Genomic DNA, 21,231 nt, shown 5'->3' with positions numbered 1-21,231 from the left:
CTAAAATCAGCAAACTTTTGCCACATGAATAATAGAATAATGTATGTGAGGGATCTCGTCTGAATAGCACATTCCTTCGCTTTACTCAAATATATATATTAATAAGTCACTGTACTCATTTCTAACTATGGGGTCTCCATAGTAACGTGTTACTAGCTGAAAAAGGGCTTTGGCGCCTTGTCAGGGATAGTAAGCACAATACAATTGGAATTACTATACAATTTGTTTGGCAAATGGAGTTGGACTGCTGCTCTGCTTGAATGAATCCATTGCTAAATTGGGAACACATCGTATTCTGAAACTATAAAACTGTCACTCACTTTTCTTCCTTGTATTTACCCCTCTTTATTATTCTTTACCAGGGATCGTGACCAGGGGTTCACATGACAGTGGGTACAATTTCTACACTATGACTTATAAGGTTCTGTCCAGCAGAGATGGAAAAACCTGGAAAGTGTACAAGCCGAGCAGTGGTACTGAGGAGAAGGTAAGCTGAAACCGACAGGGCATTGCGTGCTCTGGAATTAAACATAGATCTCTGCAATTGCAGATGCATTCTGTGAAATCTAGGTGGATGGTGATAAAATTGAATCTATACCCCATGTGTACAAATGCAGATGCATTCTGTGTGAGAAAAAGATTCATAGTGGGAAAGAGGTTGGTTATTTTATCCAATTCCTACTGAGGCAGATGCATGGTGAGTAAGTCAAGGTAATGGTGGGTTAATGGCCAATTAATCCAATTTATATGGAGGAACATGCATTGTAGGTAATTCAATGAGATGGTGAGAAACTGGACACTTTATTCTTGTTGTAAAGTATTAGGTGCACTTTGGGTGCTTCAAGATGGTTGTACGATAAGCATCTGAAGCCCCGTTTTACTGAGGCAGGCGCACTCTGGGTCTGTCAAGGGTATGGTCAGAACATAGCTGGTTATTTTTTTTGTATATATAGAGGGCTTCCTGGGTTGGGGCTAAGGGTTGATGGGGAAAGGATCTACTTATCTCACATCTACAAATACCGGTGAATTGTGGGAAAGGCAAAGTGATACGGTTGCATTCATGCCAGAGGGGGATGTACTGGATAATTGGTAATTTTCCAACAGGCTGGGTGCTCTTAACATCTGTAAGCATCAAGAAAGGATCAGGCTGAGTCCCGAGGGGCAACATAATTTTTGTCCCAAAGGGTGTTTTAGAATTGTTTGTATTGTTATAATAATTTGCTACTATTGATAAAGCTGCAGGATAGGATTCCCAGAATGTGCCACAGTCATGGGTCGGTCTGAAAAGTCGCCATAGTCAAACCTCTAATGCCCTCCTATGTATGCCCACTCCACTTGCAGGTCTTTGAGGGAAACACGGACAGCCAACAAGCCACTTCAAACAACTTTATCCCTCCAATTGTGAGCCGTTACCTACGGATTGCCCCCCAAAGCTGGAACATTCGAGCTGCCCTAAAGGTGAAGGTGTTGGGTTGCATGGCGACTCGTACGCGCAGTACCCGTCCTAACGGTGAGAGTCCACGGTAGACCGAGCTTATTCTTCTGACATACGAGGAGCAAGAGTAGGACTTAGACTTCATATTGTTTCCCTGGTATGAAGCAGAATCTCCCATAACTTTCTGGAGTTTCACTGGGCACCCAGAAGCCTCCTGAGCTCCCACAGCCTCACTGAAATCTGCCTGAAATGGAACAAAATAAAAAGCAACTTTTCAGAATTTAAGTGGGTTGGGTGCTCCCAATGATCAGTGGCAGCAGTAATAAACCAGAACTGGTAAAGCCAATAGTTCTCTCCTTTGGGACCTACAGGCTTTTCCAATACCTTTTTCACAATGCTGTATAGCATTGGCAAGATGCTCTGAGCACGAGCTAAAATAAAACAGAAAAAGATTAAAAGGTGTGATTGCGCAGTTGCTGCATCATTTCGTAGGTGCGTCCATGGGTTCAAGTTCAAGTTCATGCATTTATAAAGCGCACTACTCACCCAGAGGGTCTCAAGGCGCTGGAGGGAGGGGTTTACTTTTTATCGAATAGCCATGTTTTCAGTTCTTTTCTGAAGGAGATGTGATTCTGAGTAAGGCGGAGGTGGGTGGGGAGTGAGTTCCAGGTCTTGGCAGCCAGGAAGGAGAAGGATCTGCCACCCATGGTGGTTTTTCGGATGCGCGGGACTGCGGCGAGGGCTTGGTTGGATGATCTTAGTTGGCGGGTGGGATAGTAGAAGGACAGTCGGGTGTTGAGGCATTCGGGTCCTAGATTATAAAGGGCCTTGTGTGCGTGGGTAAGAAGGCGGAAAGTAATTCTTTTTTTGACGGGAAGCCAGTGGAGGTTTTTTAAGTGACCGGTGATGTGCTCTTGGCGCGGGATGTCTAATATGAGTCTCGCTGATGCGTTTTGGATGCGCTGGAGCTTTTTCTGCAATTTTGTTGTAATTCCGGCGTAGAGTGTGTTGCCATAGTCCAGTCGACTCGTGACCAGTGCATGGGTGACAGTCTTTCTAGTTTCGAGGGGGATCCAGCGGAAGATCTTTTTGAGAATGCGAAGGACGTTGAAGCAGGAGGACGATACGGCGTTAACTTATCTGGACATTGAGAGGGAGGAGTCTAGAATGAAGCCAAGGTTACGTGCATGGTCTGTGGGTGTGGGTGCAGATCCCAAAGCGGAAGGCCACCAGGAGTCGTCCAAAGCTGAGGGGGAGGATCCTAGGATGAGCACCTCCGTTTTGTCTGAGTTGAGTTTTAAGTGGCTCTGTATCATCCATTCGGCTACTTCTTTCATGCCTTCGTGAAGGTTGTTTTTGGCGGTGTTGGGGTCTTTGGTGAGGGAAAGGATTAGCTGGGTGTCGTCGGCGTAGGAGATGATGTTGAGGTTGTGTTGGCGTGCGATGGGGGCGAGGGGACTCATGTAGACGTTGAAGAGGGTGGGACTGAGTGAGGAGCCTTGAGGTACGCCACAGATGACTTCGGTGGGCTCTGAGTGGAATGGGGGGAGTCGGACTCTCTGCGTTCTCCCGGCTAGGAATGAGATGATCCAGTCCAAGGCTTTTCCTTGTATGCCGATGTTGTTGAGGCGTTGTATGAGGGTGTTGTGACAGACAGTGTCGAAGGCGGCGGAGAGGTCGAGTAGAATGAGGGCCACTGTTTCACCGTTGTCCAGGAGTGCTTGGATGTCGTCGGTCGCCGCAATGAGGGCGGTTTCGGTGCTGTTTGGCTCGAAAGCCGTTCTGTGAGGGATCCAGGGAGTTGTTGGATTCAAGGAAGGCTGCTAGTTGGCTATTGACGGCTTTCTCGATGACTTTGGCCGGGAAAGGGAGGAGGGAAATGGGTCGGTAGTTTTTCAGATCTGAGGGGTCTGCTGTTGGTTTTTTCAGAAGGGCGCTGAGTTCGGCGTGTTTCCATATTTCTGGAAAGGTGGCGGAGTCGAAAGAGCAGTTGATGACATCGCGGAGTTGGGGAGCGATGATGGAGTCGGCTTTGTTGAAGATGTAGTGGGGGCAGGGGTCCGAAGGTGAGCCAGAGTGGATTGAGTTCATGAGGCGAATGGTGTCTTCAATGGTGACTGGGTTCCAGCAGTTGAGGTAGTTAGTTGGAGGGGTGGGATCTGAAGGGGGTGGGGTGAGTTGGTCATTGGGAGTATTCTTGAAGCTGTTGTGGATTCTGGAAGCTGTTCTGATGTGTATCCTTGCATGTATCATTATGTATGCATACTTATAAAATGACGTGGGTGACTTTTTTTAATCTGCTAATACAAGGTGAATTGGTAAATTTAAAAAGAAACTATAAATACTGAAAAAGACCTGTTATTTTTTAAGGTGCAGGAGCCAATAGCAATTTCCTGCCTCACCACTTCCTCAAAAACTAAATAAAATTGGGGAAATAAACAGCGGGTGTGGCACAGTGGAGCAAGAGATTTGGGAAAGCAACAAGTAGTGGGCGAGGGAGTATAAAATCAAGGACACATGGAAGAGCATTACAAGTGCAGGGGGAGAAGCCATGCAACATGTATGTTGTTCGCACAGAATAAGAACTGAGTGGCATGGATGAATTCATGGTGTGAATGTTTGTTCATGACTGGGCCCAATTGAGAACCTTAGAGTTGAGGGTGAAGTCAGTACAAGTTTCTGACAGAGCCTGTCACTGGATCATCACACGTGTTCAGACTGTGCTCATCCAAATCTTGGACTCTCTGCAGTTTTGCTCGATCAATGTTCACATACATGTCACTTGTAATTACTATTCTGTGGAGAAGTGTGCAAAGAAGTAGAGGTAGGCGAGCCAACAAATTAACCGGGAGAGCCTGTTGCAGGGATTCTGTTTGGATACAGACTGTGCCTGGAATCACAGGACGTCAGAATGTAGGGACTGAGTCACCATACCACATCAGTACCTACGGACCCAAATCCGACTAGCACACAGTGCCCCACCTGCCCTCCTAGCCTTCCCAGAGTAACAGGTGAATTGGCAACCTAGAACACAACTCTTTAGTCCCCTAGGGAACCGTGGAAAAAGATAATCACTTTTCGCTTCTCACTCATGCATGTTCATAATAAACAAAAAAAAGAAAAACACGATGAAAAGTTTACACTATTTATTGAAACTATTGTGCTCTAATTTGAAGTAACTATGCTGCGATCAGAAAACATATACAACTGAGCAAACTAATCAACATTACAAGCAAACTGTATACAATGAAAAGCCCTTTCATGGCGAATGATATATTTGTCTAAGCCTACCCTCACTACGTGAGCACAGGAATATATATTAATGATCTTTGGGATTACAACTGGACCCGATACTTCGTATTTTGTAGTTAGGTGGTCCGCACTGTAAGTGTAAAGTCAGTTTACACAAGGTTGGGCACCTGTTCCATGACCTGTCCCTCTGCAATGACCAATCATAGCAAAACAGGGCACCATGTTCAGAAACCTTGTATGAAAGTTCAGAATGAATCCCAAGAAAAAGAACTGAATAATAACATGTACAGCGTATTTCTAAAATAATATAATGGCACAAAATAAACGTGTTATGTGTGGCTCTGGAAAGCAAAAGCGGCTTAAAACTTGCAGTTATGCTAAAGTAAGGGAGCACCAAGTGGGCCCTAAAGGGAGCTTACTAAATGCTGGGTCAAGGGGGTGGCTCAGATCTTAGAGCCTGTGCCCACGCCGAGCCATGAAAATATTAGCTATGTAAATCATGCAACATACATCACTTTCTTTAACTAGTGGAAGTGTTGACATTAATATGGCACATTATATAACTGCACTGAGAAGTACATATTAAAAGTGATAGTTTTATAAAACTTGTAGTCTGAACTCACATGTTTGAAAGTGGTTTCATGTGCAAAAATGAAGAAAAAAGTTTTTGGGTGAAATATATTTTCCTAAGATCTTTCATTTTAAGTGGGAAGCCATGGTTTATCCAGGTTTCCTGGTTTCACTTTGTACAATCAGCCATTAAGTGGTTATTTGTCTTCCTTTATGTTAAGGCTTTGTTTTTACCTCTTATTGCATTTTTAAAATATAGCGCAAACTCGACTAAAAGGTTGAGTGCTTTAAATAAATGCCAGTTTTTTCTGCTCGCATAGTGACATTTTGGCAGATCGCTGCACTTTGGGCAGAAAAAAACCCAGTTTTCTTTTAGAAGGACCGTGAGTGGCCTGACAATGTATCAAACGTAATGCTAACTGCATTAGGTTAAACACATTGCCCAGACTTCTGATTTCAAAGCAACTTCCGTAGCAGGGAAGTCAGTGTGCTTTGCCAAACACAGGCTTCCCTGCTGAGAAAGTTGATTTGAAGACCTCTGTCTGGGCTAGTCAGTGCAATTAACTAAATGTAATTACCATTAACGTAATTACATTTCCGCTCCCTGACAGTGCTGCTCAGCAGAAGAATTTCTTGTGCCATTTTCCTCTTCGCACTGACTGAAGAATACTTGTTTAGCAGGGTGTTTCCCCAGCATCCCTCCCTTTTTTTTAGATCAAATCCCATCCAACAGCGAAGCTGTCTGGTTCACTACAGACATCTTGGGGGCATTCAGAAAGATTCCCTGGGCATGCATGCCGCCAATTGCTTACCATTGGTTTTGTGGTTTGTAACGCACATTTGCTTGGTTTCTATTTGCTGACTTCATTTGTTTTAGGCACCCCAGCTTGAGTTTTTTCCGCCCATGGACCATCCCTTGTTTACTGTATTCTTCAGAGTACTCGATGTCTGTAAAAAAGCCTTTAAATCTTGGTCTTATCTTTTCACGTTTGCGGTGCATTCAAATACAGAGGTAAAATGTCAGGCACTGTCTTCCGGGGGGAGGGGAGCTTGATGTTTACCTTTTTAGGTTTCGGCTACCGTCCCACTGCGTAAGCAGTGGGTGGGCGGAGCCGAAATCTTTTGTTAGTAGTATGGGGGCCTGAACACGCCCCTCTTCTCCATTGGCTGGCCTCGTAAATGCTGGCCAGCCATTGGAGGAGAGGAGCGTCACTGAGTTCAGGGCCCGCCTTGACGCGATTCGGGGGCGTTTCTGTGTGTTTTTGTAAGTCCCGCCCTCTTCTCTTCCCATTGGCTGGAATTTTACCTTCCAGCCAATGGGAAGGGGAGAGCACGAAAAACACGCAAACACGCCCCCGAATCCCGCCCCCGAATCCCAAAATGATCTTGTTTTTTTTTTAGACTGAGTTTGTGTGCGAGTCGTTCTTTCAGATCGAGGTTACTTTACAATAATTGTATTGAGCACCTCTCAGTGCGAGGCGTCTCGCAGTCATATGCGGGGGACACGCCTGGTTCACAGAGCGGCGCTCCCCTGTGGAGTTCGTGTCGGTAGATGTAAATGAAAAATGACTTTGGAAGTTTAAGAGGCTGCTCCGTGCTGGAAGAGTTGCAGTGCGGCAGGCGAGTCATCCAGCTGCCATAGGCGGGGCCGCGCCTCATTCTCACGGCGCTCAATTATGGAGTTCTGGTCGACATAGATGATTAAATAATGTCTTGGTAGGATGAAGGTTTACGCGCCGGAGTGGAGGCCACGCCTGGTTCGCAGAGCACGCTCCCCCATGGAGTGCGTGTCGGTTTACATATATATGAATCATGTCTTTTTAAGTTTAAGGGGCCGCGCCTTTCTGGAAGAAATGTGGCGGGGTGGGCGAGGCATCCAGCTGCCATAGGTGGGGGACGCTCCTCTTTCCCACAGCGGTGCGAGGCATTAAACAAAGTTGATGAGCACTGCGTTGCTAACTGTTATCTTTATGGCTAAAGCTGGTTCATATGTGCAGAACACTTTAAAATATTCCGTCTGAATGTGGCGCATAGCGAACTATTATGTACAGAATACCTTTAAAATATTCCGTCTAAACATGTCCCAAAGCGCGCGGTGGTTTAAGGGGCCGCACCGGAGTGGGGGCTGTACCGTTACAGGAGAGATGCAGCTCGCGGTGTGAGGCCTCCAGCTGCCACATGAGGGGGAGGCACCTCGCTCATCTGAGGTTGCTGCAAAAATGAGGAGCCGAGCCCTGGCTGGTGGGAGGGGCGGTAAATGTTTTTGCGGGGTGCCTCTTCACCTAAGACTAGGGACATAAAATCATGTTTCTCCTAATTCTCACTGGGGTGTAGGCATTACTATACTCGGGGTCAGGATTCACCCAGAATGGCAGAAGTTTGAAGAATGAGGTCTTTTCAATGAAGCGCTTGCTATCATTTTTTCGCTGTTCTGCGCTGTAACTTCAGAGGTAGTGTGTTGTGGATTCCGTGTGATCACATGGGCGCCATCGGGTGAAACTCTTTTGAAAAACATGTTTTCTCATACCCCGTTGCGTCTGGTTACTGTCTAATGTGCGCTACATTTATTTGAAAGGTGGGGTTTGTTTCACAGCCATATTTTACCCATTTAACTCCTCTGCACTTTGTAAATAGCAGGTGGTGTTTCCGTAGAGCGTACTCGTGTATACATAATAACTTTCATTCTGGGCCACACGTTGCTTTCAAGCACACTTTGGGATGCGATTCTACACCTACGCAGATGTGTATTGACACTGCTTCAATGAACTTATAGCGAGTGAAAGCAACATGAGCCTCTAGCCTTCCGGTATAAACGGCATTTATATACAGTTTGAAGTCTCCACAGTGCGTTCACTTGCTTAACCACTGCATTCACGAAGATTGTTATAGCGCCTTACTGGAGGTTTCCCTGTCTGTGAAGATGAAGGGGAACATGGTTGGCAAGGTGGATTCCTTGTAAAATGGGTTTCGGTAATTTTCTGCGCTAATTTGAAACAAAAGTTCAGCGTGGGTCAGTCTCCATTTAGCACTGGCACGTGAGCAGGATATTTTGTTGCTTGACTTCTTACCTAGTGGGTCACGTGTTCACTGGGGAGGCTGGTTACACTGGTCTGGGGGATTAGAACATTTCTTTATTCAAGACTAGGGGACTATGGTCACAGTGTCCCACAGCTATTGCGGTATGATGAGTACTTAAGTTTGCGTGCTGACACAAACATCTAAAGGGGAGGAGCGGTTTGCGCAATCTGCATTCCCCCACTTCTAGCTTGGTTATTTAGGGGCACAAGAAGTAGCCCACGATTTTTCGATTACAGGTCCTTTTAGGCATCGTAGGGAATGGCCATTTTGTGCGGAACGGATGGGTCTGTGGGTTCTTTAGGCCTATGTAAGATGCCTGGAATTTTTAAATGGCACGCCGCACTTTGTGGGCAGCCAACCGTGTGTTTCAAGCGCAGTCTGGGTTTATTCATTTTAATGGTGTGTGAAGCACAGTTCTGGGTTAGTACTTCAACAAATGTAATGGCACTTCTATAGTGCGTAATGAATCTTCCCCATGGGCTCATAAATCATTCTAGTTTACAAGATGCGTTATTATACGACAATGCTTATCCCCCTTTTTGTCTATATTTTACTGTGTGGGGAATTTTTAAATCTGGAGCATGGGCTAAGGTACGTACGAGTGTATGTCCACTAATGATTCCAAATGTACTAGTCAAGCCATCAACACGTTTTATCTAATAAATTATTTAAAACACTGGTTCTGTTGCTGGGTTGGGGGGATTAGTGGAGTAACGCATTCATGGCACAGCCCGGGGATCAACCTCTTGCTCACTGGTTCACCTCTTGTTCACGGATTCATTTCCCGGCCATGTACACTTAGCCCTCCCACTTGGCAGAGGCGGACAATATAACGCCATTCAGTTGGCCTTATTTATTCAGCGCCAACATGCCCCGTTGGGGCTTAAAGTGCACAGTGTAAATATGTCATGAATATAGATGGGCTTCGGCAACCTGGTAGTGACCCCTTACCAGTTGGGATGGTGGTTTCAGCCCTCAGGCAAAACATTTCTTAGTGACCCCTTACCGGTTGAGATGGTGGTTTCAGCCCTCAGGCAAAACATTTCATGGTTGATATAATTTTGGCGTTCTCGTCCACATATGTCGGTGCAGTGTGCAACATAACCCATACAACAGGTGCAATTCCCACTGGGTACGCTTAGCCTTGCATCTTGCGGAGGGGGACAAATAGCACCATTCAGTTGGAAGAATAAGCATCTGGTTTTCACCACCAAGATGCCCTCCTCTTCGGGGGTGAAAGGACCCAAGCAAATACAAATGATACTCTATGTCAAGAATTATGGATTGATAACAGCAACCTGGTAGTAACCATTTGTCGGTTGGAATGGTGGATAGAATGGATAAGGGAACTAAAATGACTGAAGGGATACAGTTGGTTTGGACTGGTCATTTAAGCATTATTCAGCAATCTTGCTGTCCTCTGTACCAAATAAATTCAGGCCCAGCGATGGTTCCGTTTACCTCGGGTACGGAGTTAGCCAAGGGTGGGTGGCACAGGGAAATCCCTGTTTTTAGGGTGGATCATTAATTCAGGGGGTGTACTTGGCTCTCAGTTGACCATTGCCTCCAGAGGTTAGTGTAAGAGCATTACCACACAGGAAGATGTCCTGCAATTGCTATATGGAACCTGCCTTCTTCCTGGCATTAATGAACTGACGTACCCAGTGAGTGCCCATGCCCTATGGCTCCGCATTATCTCCACAGTTGATAGGCGCCCATGAGCTCTTCAGCGCGCCATCTGCTATCACCTATACTAATTGTAGTGCACATTTATACATGTGTTCACACACAACCTTTCCCTAATAAGCACCTTTGTTTTAGTTTGTGTGCACCCCATTCTGCCTAGTCCTCTCTACACCGCATCTTAACCATTGAAATTTCACTACACGCTGTGTTTTTCGACTATACACATTCATAGTAAAACAGTGATTTGTCTGCCTTCTGTTACTTTTGACCCTAAAATTTGGGTTTGTTACCACTTACAATACCGAGTACCAGTGATGTTATAGACTTCTCTGGCATGTTTTGGTCTTCTCTTAGGAACGTAGGGGGTGGGAGGGTTTCTCTGATTTCAGAGTGAGAGGATTAATGTGACAGTCATGGTGACTGCTGGGGATGTTCTAGAGGAAGGCTTTAGGATGTTATTTTTTTCTAGCACACAAGAAAATGTAAATGTCTGGAAATGAACTGTGCATATATTTCAGAATATCTCACAACAGCTCAAATGCAGCATATTTTTTTGATGATTCTCAACTGTGGTGGAAACAAATATCTTGATACGATCAAATCAATACACTAGGTGATGACATTTCCACACATTACCATTTGTGCACTGCATACTTTTATCAGTAAAACTTATGTAACTGCAAATTTAATGGTAATTTCAATTGAAGATATGTTGTCTGTAATGGCAGTGCGCTACCACACCATACATACTGCACTTTACACCACTACACTCTACGCTACTCCACTCATCTCTACTGTGCACCACTCTACTTTATGCCAATGCACTCTATGCCACTCTACTCTGCACCACTGCACTTTTCACCACTGTACTCTAAGCCAGTGCACCCTACTTTGTACCACTCCCCTCTATGCCAGTACACTCTACACCAATCCATTCTACAACACTCTAATCTACTCTGTACCACTGCACTCTTGCCCGCTACACTCTACTTTACACCTCTGCACTCTATGCCACAGCACGCTACCCTCTACTGTGCACCACTCCACTCTACACCACTTCACTCTACTCTGATAAAGTCTTCTCTACGCCCTGCACTCTACTCCACTCCATCAATCAGTCAATCAATTGGGATTTATAAAGCGCGTTGCTAAACACCCGATTGGGGAGCCAGGCGCTTGCAGGTCCCGAAGTCTTATTTGAATATCCAGGTTTTGAGGGCCATTAGGAATACCGGAAGTGAGGTGATGGTCTGGAGCTTTCCAGGTCTTTGCTGTGATGTGGGAGAAGGAGGGTCCTCTACCTCTGCTTCAGTAGGTGTGGGGAATTTGGGCAAGTGAGAGGGAGGCAGAGTGTAGTCTTCTCGACAATTGGTCGAAGTTAATGTGGTGGTTAATGTAGGCAGGTCCTTATTTGTGTAGAGCCCTGTGTGCGTGGGTCAGCAGCTTGAATTGATATCTCTTCTGTATGAGGAGCCAGTGGAATTTCCTGAGGTGGGGTGTGATGTGGGTTCATCGAGAAGAGTCGAGGATGAGTCTGGCTGCGGCGTTGTGTAAGTCTCTGTAGGAGGTGTGTGGCGATTCCTACTTTGAGGGCATTGCTGTAGTCCCATCATCTGGTGATGAGGGCTTGTGTCATGGTGCGTCTTGCGTGTAGGTATAGCCACTTGAAGCTCTTACATAGCATACGCAAAGTGAGGAAGTAGGCGAAGGAGATGGTGTTGATCTGTTATTTCACTGTGAACTTGTTGTCAATGATGATTCTGAGGTTTCTGGCGTGGTTGGAGGGAGTGAGTGCGGGTCCCAGGTTTGATTGTCACCAGGAGTCGTTCCATGTGTTACTGCTGGTGCCAAAGATCAGTACTTCTGTCTTGTCTTTATTCAGCTGCAGGCAGTTGTTGTTCATCCAGTCGTATGTTTTTTTCATGCTTCTGTGTAAGTTGGTCTGGTGGTGGTGGGGTTGTCCGTGAGTGAAAGGATGAGTTGGGTGTCTTCTGAGTAGGAAATGTATGTTGAGATCATGCTATCTGATGATGTAGGCCAGCAATGTCATATAGGCGTTGAAGAGCGTGGGGCTGAGGGATGATCCCTGGGGGACACCGCAGGTGATCTCCTTAGTGAGGAAGGAGGTGATCCATCTGAGCGCGTCCCCTTGAATGCCAATGTGGTGGAGTCTTTCTATCAGTGTGTTGTGGGATATAGTATCAAAGGCTGCTGAGAGGTCGAGGAGAATCAAAGCTGCTGTTTCTCCTCAGTCAAGGAGGGTTCGGATGTTGTTGGTGGCAGCAATCAGGGTGGGTTCGGTGCTATGATTGCTACGGAAGCTGTATTGGGAGACTTCGAGTAGCTGGTTCTGCTTCAGGTGTGTCATGAGTTGATTGTTTATGATCTTTTCCAGTACCTTCGCTGGGAATGGGAGCAGAGACATTGGCCAGTAGTTTCGAGGTTGGTTGGGTTAGACATTTGTGTATATGGTTGCAATCTTGTCATGGAAGAAGTGGCAAAAGTTTGTCACACAGCTCTTGTGAGGGTGTGATGTTGTTTTCACTGGCAGCCTGCTGGGAGAATTCCTTAACGATCTTGAAAAGTTCCTTGATGTTGTAGGCGCTGGTTTAGATGCATGCAGCAATGGCTGTCTTATTTGTTGCCTTCAGCAGGCAGTAGTATAGGTTGACGGAAGTCTTGAAGGCTGCCCTGTTGGAGGTGTCCTTTCTGGTGCACCATTTCCTCTCCAACTGCTTGCTGTTTCTTTTCGCTGTTCTGAGTTCTTGGGTGTACCAGCAGGCCTTTTTGGAGGATTTTCTCTGGATGTTGCTCTTGATTGGGAGAATGCTGTCTGCGCAATTGGTGATGTAGGTGTTGCTATTTTTTACTCTCTGTTTGAGATTGGTGGTGGTAGCAGGGTTAGAGGTGTTGAGGGCATTTGCCCAGATGGTCTTAGATTTTGTTCCACCTTCAGTGAGGGGCATTGGTCATCTTGGGGGTGGTGGTGCAGGGGCTGGAGATGCTGAAATGAACAATGGAGTGATCCGTCAATGTGATTTCTATGGCATGGCTGTATTTGATGCGGTTGCTGGAGGTGGAAATTGGGTCCAGCATGTGTCCTGCGGTGTGTGTATGGTCATGGACCATCTGGGTCACTCCGAGGCTGCTCATATTGTTGAGGAGGTGTGTGATGTTTTTGTCGTTTGGGTCGTCAATGTGGATATTTAGGTCACTGAGGAAGATGTTGTCCTTAGAATCTAAGGCTAGGGGTGCAATGAAGTCTGCGAGGGTGTTGCAGAAGCTGGAGTGCGGGCCTGGGGGTCCTATGCAAGGGTGCCTCTGATGGTTGTCTTGTCATCCGTGAGGAGCTTGGAGTTGAGATGTTTCATGGGGGTGGGGGTGTTGTCGATGGTGGTGGTACACAATATGCTCTTTTGGATGACTGCTGTTCCTCCTCTTGGCTTCTTGGTGCGGTCCTAGTGAGTGATTTTATATCCATATGGGATCGCTGTGGCAATGTCTAGGGTGGAGCCAGGTCTCTGTGAGGGAAGACGATATCTGGTGCGAGTATGGTGATGAGGTCCCATAATTCAGTGGAATGCTTGCATAGTGAGCGTGTTGAGAAAGGTGAATGTGAGTTGGTTTTTTTGTTCAAGTGGTATCTTTAGTGTGTTCGGGTGGGGCTGGTGTGTGTGCAGTGGCAGTGGGTGCAGGTGAAAGGTCCTACCATGGATCGTGGGTCGGCATGTTGGCAGTGTTTGTTGCAGCATCCGGGGTCGAGCTGTACAGCTCGGCGATGGTCTATCTTCGGGGATGGTAGGGCCAGGAATTGTGGCACTGGGCTCGGTTCAGCCGCAGACGAGTTAGCCTTTGGCACGCCTTCCGTGCAACAGTGGCACGTCTGCTGTGCAGTTGTGCTGTGGCCTGCATTAAGTAGGTCCTGGGTTAGGCGGGGCTTCTGTTGACGGGATGTTGAGATGAGAGGAAAAATCTGGTTGGGAAAAGCGCAGCAGGAAAACCCGATCAGCTGCGGTGTCACTAGATCATTCTGGAACTAGCAGGAACTGGAGGCCACAGGCAAGTGGCAAGCTGGGTGTCCATGTGCCTACTGATTTGGTTGCGCTGCGACCTGCATTAAGTAGGTCCTGTGGTGGTTAGGGTTTCTGTTAGCAGGAAGAAAGATGAGTGGGAAAACCCAGTTGGGAAAACCCCTGGGGGAAACCTCGGCAGCTGCAATGTCACTGGATCAGTCTGGAACAAGCAGGAACTAGAGGCCAAAGGCAAGTGGCAAACTCAGTGTCCAAGTGCCTACTCCTACGCCACTCCACTCTTTGCAACTGCAGTCTAGGTTGCACCATTCCACTGTACACCACTCTACACTTTGCTACTCTGCTCTAACCACTGCACTCTATGTCAATGCATTCTACTCTTTTCTCAACCGTGCACTTTGTCACTGCACTCTACACCAATCTACTCTGCATCACTGCACTCTACGGTCCTCTGTTCTACTGTGCACCACTGTACACTAAGCCACTGCTCTCTACCCCACCCCACTCTACTCTGCAGCACTGTACTCTTCAATACTCTACTCTGCAACAGTGCATTCTATGCCACTGAGCTCTACGCCACTCATTACTGCACCACTGTACTCTATGCCACTGCACTCTATTCAGCACACTCTACTGTACTCCACGCCAATGCCCTGTACACCACTGCACTCTGCATCACTGTACTCTACAACACTGCACTCTATGCCAATCCACTCTAAGCCAATACCCTACACCACTCCACACCACTACACTATACTCTGAGACAATCTACTGTACACCACTGCATTCTGCCACTCTACTCCATTATTTACCATGCCACTGCACTGCTGGACTCTGCACCTCTGTACTCTAAACTACTGCACTCTATGCCAATCTACTCTGCACTATTTTACTCTATAACACTTCTCCACTCTATGCCACTCCACTCTACAACACTCTACTCCACGGCGGTCTGCGCAACTCCCTCCCCATTCCATTTTACTCTACTCTATTATACGAAATACTACTCCATGCCACTCTGTGCCACTCCACTTTACGACACTCTATGCCACTCCACCCTACGACACTCTACTTCCCTCTGCTATTCCACTCTATGACAACCTACTCCGCTCTGTGACGCTCTACTCAACCCCCTCTATGCCACTCTGTTACAGCACTACAATCTACGCTACTCTACTCTTCTATGCCACTCCGCTCTACGACACTCTGCCATTCTACAGCACTCTATGCTATGACACTCCATGCCATGGCACTCTACTTTGCACTACTAATGTTTAGCCATGAATAGCATCCACCGTAGTGTACAACATGGCTTAAACACGTTAGCAAAGCTAATAGCTCTTGCATAGGCGAGACCTGTCAGCTTTGCCAATGCTTGTTTAAGTAGGGCAGAGGTGGTGCATGCAGAAATGGCAGATTTTCCCCAGTTTTGCACCCACTTTCCACTGATTAAAAGAAAGGTTTTTGCCCACCACTAATGTTTACCTGTGTGTGTCGGGAATGTGTGAAAGTGTGGTTTGGAGATGTGTTGGGAGATGGTGAAGTGTACGTAGTGAAACAAAATACATGTCAAAGGAGAGAGTGGAAAGACCGTGATGAAGAGTAAGGAAATTAAGTATGAGACATGCAGATGGAGGGGGACAGAAACAGGGCTGGACTGGGAACCAAAACCGGCTCTGGCAAACTGCTTGGCAGGCCACCCTGGTGGGTCAGGGGGGTAGAGCGGAGCTGTTTGCAAGGGCTGGTTTTGGCCGATTTTGTTACAGGGGGCCCCCGGTAACAAAGACGGCCCCCAGGGTCCCAAAACTGGCCCCACCCTGGCGGCCCACCAGAAAAACGCCTGGTGCCCGCTACGGCCAGTCCGGCCCTGGACAGAAAGAGAAATGTGGGGAGAAAAAGGCAAAAGCTAGTAACATAGAGTGAGCGATTGCAAAGGGAAGTGAAGAGAGAGAGCATGGGAATGATTGAAACATTCAGAGGTACACCCCCCATCCTCAAATCTTTGTAATGTTTGATTGACAGTCTCTCATTTTTTATAAACAGAAACATTTTCATTTCTAATTATTCACGGCAATGTCGTATTTAATCTTTTATCTGCTAGTGTATTATATTCAGTACTAACCAGCATTACAAAAACAAAAGATCTAACTGGCAAATGTTGTTTTATATGTTTGGATGGACTAACAGAAAACAAAACAGAGGCACACAGATACTAGTCAGAAGGAACAATGGTAACATCCTCAATTACATTGCCATACCCTTCTTAAAGGATTGCTTTCCTAGCAATGCTTCTTTGGCCATGACCCTGGGAGAGGCCAGGAAGACATTTAAAGACCTGTCTGGTGCTTCTTGGGTAATTAGTGACATAACTTGGCTAGAACTTCTAGGCCTGGTTGGGCTTCAGACATGGATTTCTGATCTATGCTGCCGCTGAGGCTCTGGTACCCATTCTGGCCAATTCAAGCCTTCATGACCAAAGATACCCAATGAGTAGGCTAGATGGATGCTAGGGAACCAGGCAAGTGCTGGGGAGAGCTTGACATTCATCTTAAATGAAATAGAACTTGTAATGCCTATTAGCTGCTGTTTGTCAGTGGACATTTGCAGGTATGCAATTATCTAAATGTCTCTTGGTGTTTGAGGCCTGCTCTTCCGGGTGTCTCACGTCCGTTCCTTGTTTGCTTTTTATGTCTACAGTGTATGTGGTCCCCAGAGAGATTTCCACTGTGAGCAGCGTCCCCCAGGAGCACTCCACTTTCCCCAGTGTTGAAATCCACTTGGATGGAGCAGGTAATGTTGGAATAATATCAGGGCAAAGGCAGTACCGGAGTCAGTTGTAAAACCTTTGGGTATTCAAGGAGTCCTGACCCGTGAAAGGGTTACGATGGACCAGCGGAGTAAGGAGATGCTGGGACAGGTCTTTGACACAAGGTGTGGGACAGTGGGCGGCACAGACCATTGCGATTGATAATGTGATGACCAGGGGTGGGTCGGTTCCAATGGTGGGAGAGTGCAGGAGGTTAGACAATGCCCAATAGCAGAGCCGAGAGTCAAAGGTTTGCTAGGCTAAGCTTATTTTGACTGGTCCATATCAGTACCTGAAGTGCCAAACCTACTGTGGCAAAGTCCTGCATGTCAGACACAGAGCTTCAAAGTTGCTGAGGGTCTTACATGAATCAAGTCCAGGATTTGTATTTGCATGGTGGTGTGCATAGTCCTTGTTTATTTCATGTCACTATAACAGCAGTACAAGTACCAGAATTCAGAGCTACTGGAATGTATTAGCTGCTCGCACATGGATCTGGCAGACTGGAGTGCTAACATGACCTACCTGTTTTGCAGTCTGATTGTTAGTAGCCTGCTCTCTGTGTGTGATGCTTCTTACTCAGGGGGTAAACAGTAATGTGTTTGTGTTAAGGGTGTGTTTTATCTCTGCAGATCCGGCTCTTATGCTTATTCTGATACTTGTCGGACTTGTACTGATAACATCGGGCCTCATCCTGTTTGGATTCCTCTGCTACAGGAAGAGGTGAGTCCAGTGCCATCCTCGTACCTTTAATGCATGCAGAGCCCAAGCTTATCCAACCTATCCGCTTCCTTCTTTTTGCTGAACCGTACTCTCTCCTTAGTCTCCAGTTCTGCCTTTGCTCCAGGAGCTGCCTTATTACCTCTGATTCCACTTGCCTTGATGGTCTCGCTGGGAGCACATCACACCTCAGTGCAGTAACCTGCATTGTACTGACTGCCTAGCACTGCCTGTATACTGTTCACTATAGCAGCTAACTCTTCATAGCCCTGCTGTCCAACGCTCTTCACTCTGTAGCAGTGCTTAATTTGAGCCCGTGGTTTCCAGTGCTCTACACCAACACTAAATTGTCAACACCTGGACTTATGACAGTCTGTCACATGGTGGCGCTGTTTATCTAACTTCGAGAAGAGGACAGCAACAGTTTATTTGTTCAGTAGACTGTAAAAATGACTAAAACTGGCCGCTCAAGTCTGAATATTTACACGTGTAGGAGTGCGATGGTTAATAGCGGTGTTGGTAGTGCAATTGATAGCGTTGACAGGGGCAATCGGTGTCACGTGCTGCAGTTGCGTCCTGATGAGGGCCCTGGCATTTATTTTTACAAATTAAGCACTGCTCTGTAGGTTCAAGCAGCACTACTTCACCCATCACTGAGCAAGTGAAAATATTCAAGTGCAGGCCTCAGGAGCCTTCCATAAAAGACAAGTAAGGCCATGCCATGTGACCTCTTCAGACAGTCCTATCCTTTAGCCAGTAGCACATTTCATTTTTTACATCTTGCCCCCAGGCAGCTTTTAGAAGTCTTTTGTCGAAGATCTATTGTTGACAAAACTTATGACAGTGGACCTTTGTCCAGCTTATTGCTTAGCATTGGTCAACTTTCTTATCAGCCTTATTAGCTTGCTTCTTATTCAATTAATTTAATCCTCTTTTTGTGTTTGTCCTGTCCTTGGAGCATAGTTTCTTTATTATCCTTTTGATTAGATAACTTGTATCCTTCCACAGCTCACATTCAGGGAATGACTTTTCTTTTCTCTTTCAGTACTCCAAGGGAGTGCATGCGTTTTCTTGCTCTCTCCCTCATGTGCTGCTTCCCTCTCTCACTCCTCCTCCAGATGCTTCATGTTGCTCCATTCTTCCCTCAGTCCATGGCTTCTCTTCCAGCCCCCACTTCTTGTCCTTTTTTAATTTTAATTTTTATTATTTCCCCTTGTCCATCATAAGCTCCTTCTTTGCTCCTTGTCCCTTCCGATTTGCGTTGCCCCCTCCTGTTTACTTTTCTCCCCATCCATTTCTCCTTTGCTTCTCTACTCCCTTTGCAGTCTTTTTATTTTTTAAAGGGCCTTTCTTGTTTTTGGAGGGTTCGGCTTCTGGAATTTGCCGCCGGCCACTTCTTTTACAAACTGCGCTTCCCCGCACATATACATTTTTATTGGTGTCCGCCATCTTGGAACAGAAATTAAAACTAATTACAAATTATCAGCCACGTCATGCTGTGTATAAGTGGTGACGCATGTGCACACATACATCTAAATGCTGGCACGATGTTCGTACATGCCATCAAGATTTTTTTCCCCAAGGCTGCACATTATTGGCAAAAATATATATTTTTTTGTCAAAAGCATTAGCAAAAGCAGTAGGTCTGGCAGCCAAAAGGCAGGACCTATTGGTGTTGCCAATGCTTGTTCGTTCCAGCAATAGAATTGTTATGGGCCAAAACACCTCTGCTTTATATATCCCCCAAATACATTCTGAGACTTGTAGTTATGTTTTAACATTGTAAAGTGGGCATAAAAAAATCTCAATGTACAAAGTTATTGTGGCTAAAAGCTAGATCCCACATGCAAGAGACCTAGGGCCAGATGTAGGTAATTCTATTTTACCGACTCATAAATACCGAATTTTACCGATTCGGTATTTATGAATCGGTAAAATAGAAGTTCAGAGATTTAGGTAAATCCAGATGTTGATTTACCGAATCGGTAAAAGTCGGTATTTACAGATTCGGTAAATACCGACCGGTAATGCCCATTCATTCCTATGGGCTTTGAAGCCCATAGGAATGAATGGGCATTACCGATTCGGTATTTACCGATTCGGTAAATACCGATTTTCACAAGGGTGCAGGGGGTGTCACTTTGACACCCTCTAGCACCCCCAAAACAGGTTCGGGTGCCATGTGGCAGGCATACCTGCCCTAAGGGCAGGTCTGCCTGTCATATGGCACAGGTGTGCATGCAACATGTGCATGCACACCGGAATCGGTATTTTACCATCAAATAGAATTTGATGGTAAAATACCGATTTTGTAATGCTTGTGGGACTCAGAAGAGTCCCACCTACATATCAATTTTACCGAATCGGTAAAAATACCGATTCGGTATTTTACAGAATCGGTAAATTTACCGATCGGTAAATTTACCGATTCTGTAAAATACAGGGCCCTACATCTCAAATTGCATTTACCGGTCGGTAACGGCCGAATTCGGCCGTTACCGACCGGTAAATGCCTACCTACATCTGGCCCCTATTGTCTAGCCTGAAGGAGCACATTTGATCTATTAACGAAATTCATTTTTTAGATCTCGCTGAGCCAATGCGCTTGCGCATTGCTGGCGAGATTATAGTAACGGGGAAAAGAAAAGTCTACCAAAGACCTTTGGAATGCGGTTTATGGCCAGTACATGTGAGGCATTCAAGTGCGAAGCTGGCATCTGGTGCGTGCACGTCGCCAGCCACATCCCACACCATGTGTTGTCTGAGCCTCGGCATCAGACTTCAAAGGAAGCCGCTACCCGCCCCCCCGCCACGCAATGCCAAGAGCTTGTTTTTTTTTTTCACTTTCAGCACGGCGCACGGAAGACTTGCCTACTTTGCTAAAGCTTGTCTCTGATTTTGTATCACTCTCCGTATTTGCGCCTCTGTTCATCTTATTATAAATAGATGATTCTTCTCTCTGGCTAGCTGGTTATCGGTGGCGTCACCTCATGCCTTTGCGTGTTTCCCACTTCAACAAGTGCGTGTCTATTTGTTTTGTGCTTGTCTTTCTCTTCGTCTCCCCCTCCTCCACTGCAGGCTCAGCATAAGATAATGCACCACACTGCTCGCCTGCGCTGTGCAGGTCTCAGCTCCCCCCTCTCACCCCCACCCCCTTACAGCAGCTGCTCTAATGCCATTAAAAGGCAAGACTCGCCTGCTTTGCCAAAGCTTGTTGAGTGTTATGTTGAGTTCTCGTGCGCTCCGCTTACAGATCTATATTTACCGCTTACATGCTTGATCATGCATTAAATGTTGAGATTCCCACTTAAATTTCTCGAGCAGTTTATTTAACTAACACATATGGCAGTTCACACACACACACAGGCATGTGCTTTCTATTCAGCAAGCTGTTAATCTGTGTCATTATTTCAGGTACATCCCCCCAAACGTTTTCTCACTTTTCCACCGATTAGCCGGGCTTTTGTCAGAGGTACCTCTTTGTACTCATAGATCACTTCTGGTTTTTCATCCAACAAAATGGTAGAACTTTTACATGTGCTTGTAAGTACATTTAACGGTAGAAGTCCCAGCCTGCTTAAAGTTGTTGACTGTAAAATCTAGACTAGCTAAAATTCACCCCATGGCAACTCCTTTTTCAGTTAGAATTGTTG

The 21,231-nt window shown here is 46.2% G+C and overlaps 1 protein-coding gene across 1 annotated transcript in view; it reads left to right on the top strand.

Moving 5' to 3' along the window:
• The window catches only part of LOC144823759 (discoidin, CUB and LCCL domain-containing protein 1-like), a 260,003-nt gene that overhangs the window by 196,431 nt on the left and 42,341 nt on the right, over positions 1-21,231 (top strand). The window contains exons 9-12 of the mRNA XM_078682569.1: positions 363-487; positions 1,342-1,510; positions 16,750-16,842; positions 17,491-17,581. Of these exons, the coding sequence (XP_078538695.1) occupies positions 363-487; positions 1,342-1,510; positions 16,750-16,842; positions 17,491-17,581 (478 nt within the window). The remainder of the gene's footprint in view (positions 1-362; positions 488-1,341; positions 1,511-16,749; positions 16,843-17,490; positions 17,582-21,231) is intronic.

This window comes from Lissotriton helveticus, chromosome 3_1 (assembly GCF_964261635.1).
Source record: "Lissotriton helveticus chromosome 3_1, aLisHel1.1, whole genome shotgun sequence".
NCBI classification, from domain to species: Eukaryota; Metazoa; Chordata; class Amphibia; order Caudata; family Salamandridae; genus Lissotriton; species Lissotriton helveticus.
This window is presented reverse-complemented; position numbering and strand designations above follow the sequence as displayed.